A 2,324-nucleotide genomic window follows, 5' to 3' on the forward strand; every position below is an offset into this window, starting at 1 on the left:
CATATCACAGTACAGTTGTCATAAGCAGTACAAGTCACAGTTAATTTCAAAATGCCTATAATTTAATAAGGAAATTGTGCTTTCAAATATAAAAAGGTAGATTATACATAAGGCATTCTAGATTGTGTTGCATATGTAAGACATGCTTGAGAGCAGACAAAATGGAGATCAGTGTGGTCTGGGGCATTTAGTTAAAACTTTCTTAAATAGCCTTACATGTAAATTATGCTTTATATGAAAAGAGTAAGTGATTTAGATACATGGGCAAAAGCACCGGAAATAATCATGGACAGAGTCAGTATTTATGGAAATAGGTATGACACTGGGAAAAGGAATAAAAGATGCTAATCAATGGATATTTAATTCCTTAGCTACCAAAGATCACTATTTTTAAAACTGAATAGGGAATAGTCCTTTCTTTAATCTTAGTAATCTTCATGCAACTCCTAAGGCAAAATTTTAAGATGTCTACTGTATTTTTTTTCAAACAGGCACTCTACTGGGAGATTATATGAAAACTTTTGCTCAATGAAAAAAATATATGAAAAGAAAAATTGATTTTAAATTTATTCTAAAAATTTTAAAATATTGACACTGAACTTATTTGAGGACACTGAACCAAATATGGATACCCTAAATTTGTACACTGTACTTGCACAATTTCATAAAGACAAACCTTTCCCACTGTAAGCATCCTCCCTGGAATTATCAAAACAGTCTCATGAACCTGAGTTTTAGATTTGAGGTCATAGAGGCTGACATGTTAAGGGAACAAATGTCCCTTAGAAGTGTGTGTGCCTGTATCACAGAGACAGTAGGAGAATCTGAAGAAGAAGCTCCTCTCCTTGTTGTAAAAAGAAAAATTTGAAGGTAAAACTATACATGCTCTAAATTAGAATCTTATAGTTCCATAATTCTTATCTCAACAAACAAGGTAGAGATGGCTGAGGATAACTGCTCCTTGGCAACTGAATTTATCCTCATAGGATTTACAGATCACCCGGAGCTGAGGACTCTTCTGCTCCTGGTGTTCCTCACCATCTATCTGATCACCATGGTGGGGAATCTTGGCCTGGTGGCATTGATAGTTACAGAGCATCGTCTTCACACACCAATGTACATCTTCCTGGGGAATCTCGCTCTGATGGATTCCTGTTGTTCCTGTGCCATTACCCCCAAGATGTTGGAGAACTTCTTTTCTAAGGACAAGATGATTTCTCTCTATGAATGCATGGCACAATTTTATTTTCTCTGTCTTGCTGAAAGTGCAGACTCCTTTCTCCTGGCAGCAATGGCCTATGATCGCTATGTGGCCATCTGCAAACCACTTCAGTACCACATCATGATGCCACAGAAACTCTGCATTCAGATGACCATGGGGGCATATGTGGCTGGAAACCTGCATTCCATGATTCATATAGGGTTTCTGTTTAGGTTAACTTTCCGTGGGTCTCATCAAATCAATCACTTTTTTTGTGATGTTCTTCCATTATACAGACTCTCCTGTGTGGACCCTTATATCAATGAATTAATGATATTTATCTTTGGAGGATCAGTTCAAATATTCACTATTACCATAGTAATAATTTCTTACCTTTACATCATTTTCACAATTTTCAAGATGAAATCTAAAGAAGGAAGAAAGAAAGCTTTATCTACTTGTGCATCCCACTTCCTCTCTGTCTCAATTTTCTACGGTTCTCTTCTCTTCACGTACATTCGACCAGATTCAGTTAATGAAGAAGATGAAAATTTACCTGTTGCTATTTTTTATACTCTAGTGATTCCTTTATTAAACCCTTTTATTTATAGTTTAAGAAATAAGGACGTAATAAACGTTATGAAAAAAATTATGAACGTATCATAACATTCTGAAACAATTACCATGCCATGTGAACTGCTGATTGCAATTTGAGAAAACTTTTTTCAAAATCAAAGAATATTGAGAAAATGGGAAATGACAACTTTCAGTATAAAATATTAAATTATTAACACATGATTAGTTTCTGAGCCGAATAAACAAGTTCAGAAAAGAGACTTTCTGCTAAAATGTACTCCAAAATATAAGCTACTAGTTTTCAACAGGGATAAACTAAATAATTACTCTTGAGGTCAAAACTGTGTTCCAGTATGATTAGCTCCAACAGTTACTATTAGTTTCAGAGTATAACAGTTACAATTTTCAACAAATCCTAGAACTAGAAGTTATATACAACAGTTACCTTCATTTAATATTGCTGGCAAATTTCTGCAATTGGAAGCCATAATCTAACAAACTCTTCATACCTCAAGTTCTCAAAAATTAATTTCTCCTTAGGCAATAC

General features: G+C 34.6%; 1 protein-coding gene across 1 annotated transcript; it reads left to right on the forward strand.

Moving 5' to 3' along the window:
- Window positions 1-940: 940 nt before the first annotated feature.
- Window positions 941-1,867, forward strand: LOC133050107 (olfactory receptor 5K1-like). Its single transcript, XM_061134232.1, has one exon. The coding sequence runs from the start codon at window positions 941-943 to the stop codon at window positions 1,865-1,867; it is 927 nt and encodes a 308-aa protein (XP_060990215.1).
- Window positions 1,868-2,324: the final 457 nt, after the last annotated feature.

This window comes from Dama dama, chromosome 31 (genome assembly GCF_033118175.1).
Source record: "Dama dama isolate Ldn47 chromosome 31, ASM3311817v1, whole genome shotgun sequence".
NCBI lineage: Eukaryota > Metazoa > Chordata > Mammalia > Artiodactyla > Cervidae > Dama > Dama dama.

Coding starts and splice junctions, on each gene's coding strand:
- LOC133050107 (XM_061134232.1), top strand. CDS start 941: ATGGCTGAGGATAACTGCTCCTTGGCAACTGAATTTATCCTCATAGGA.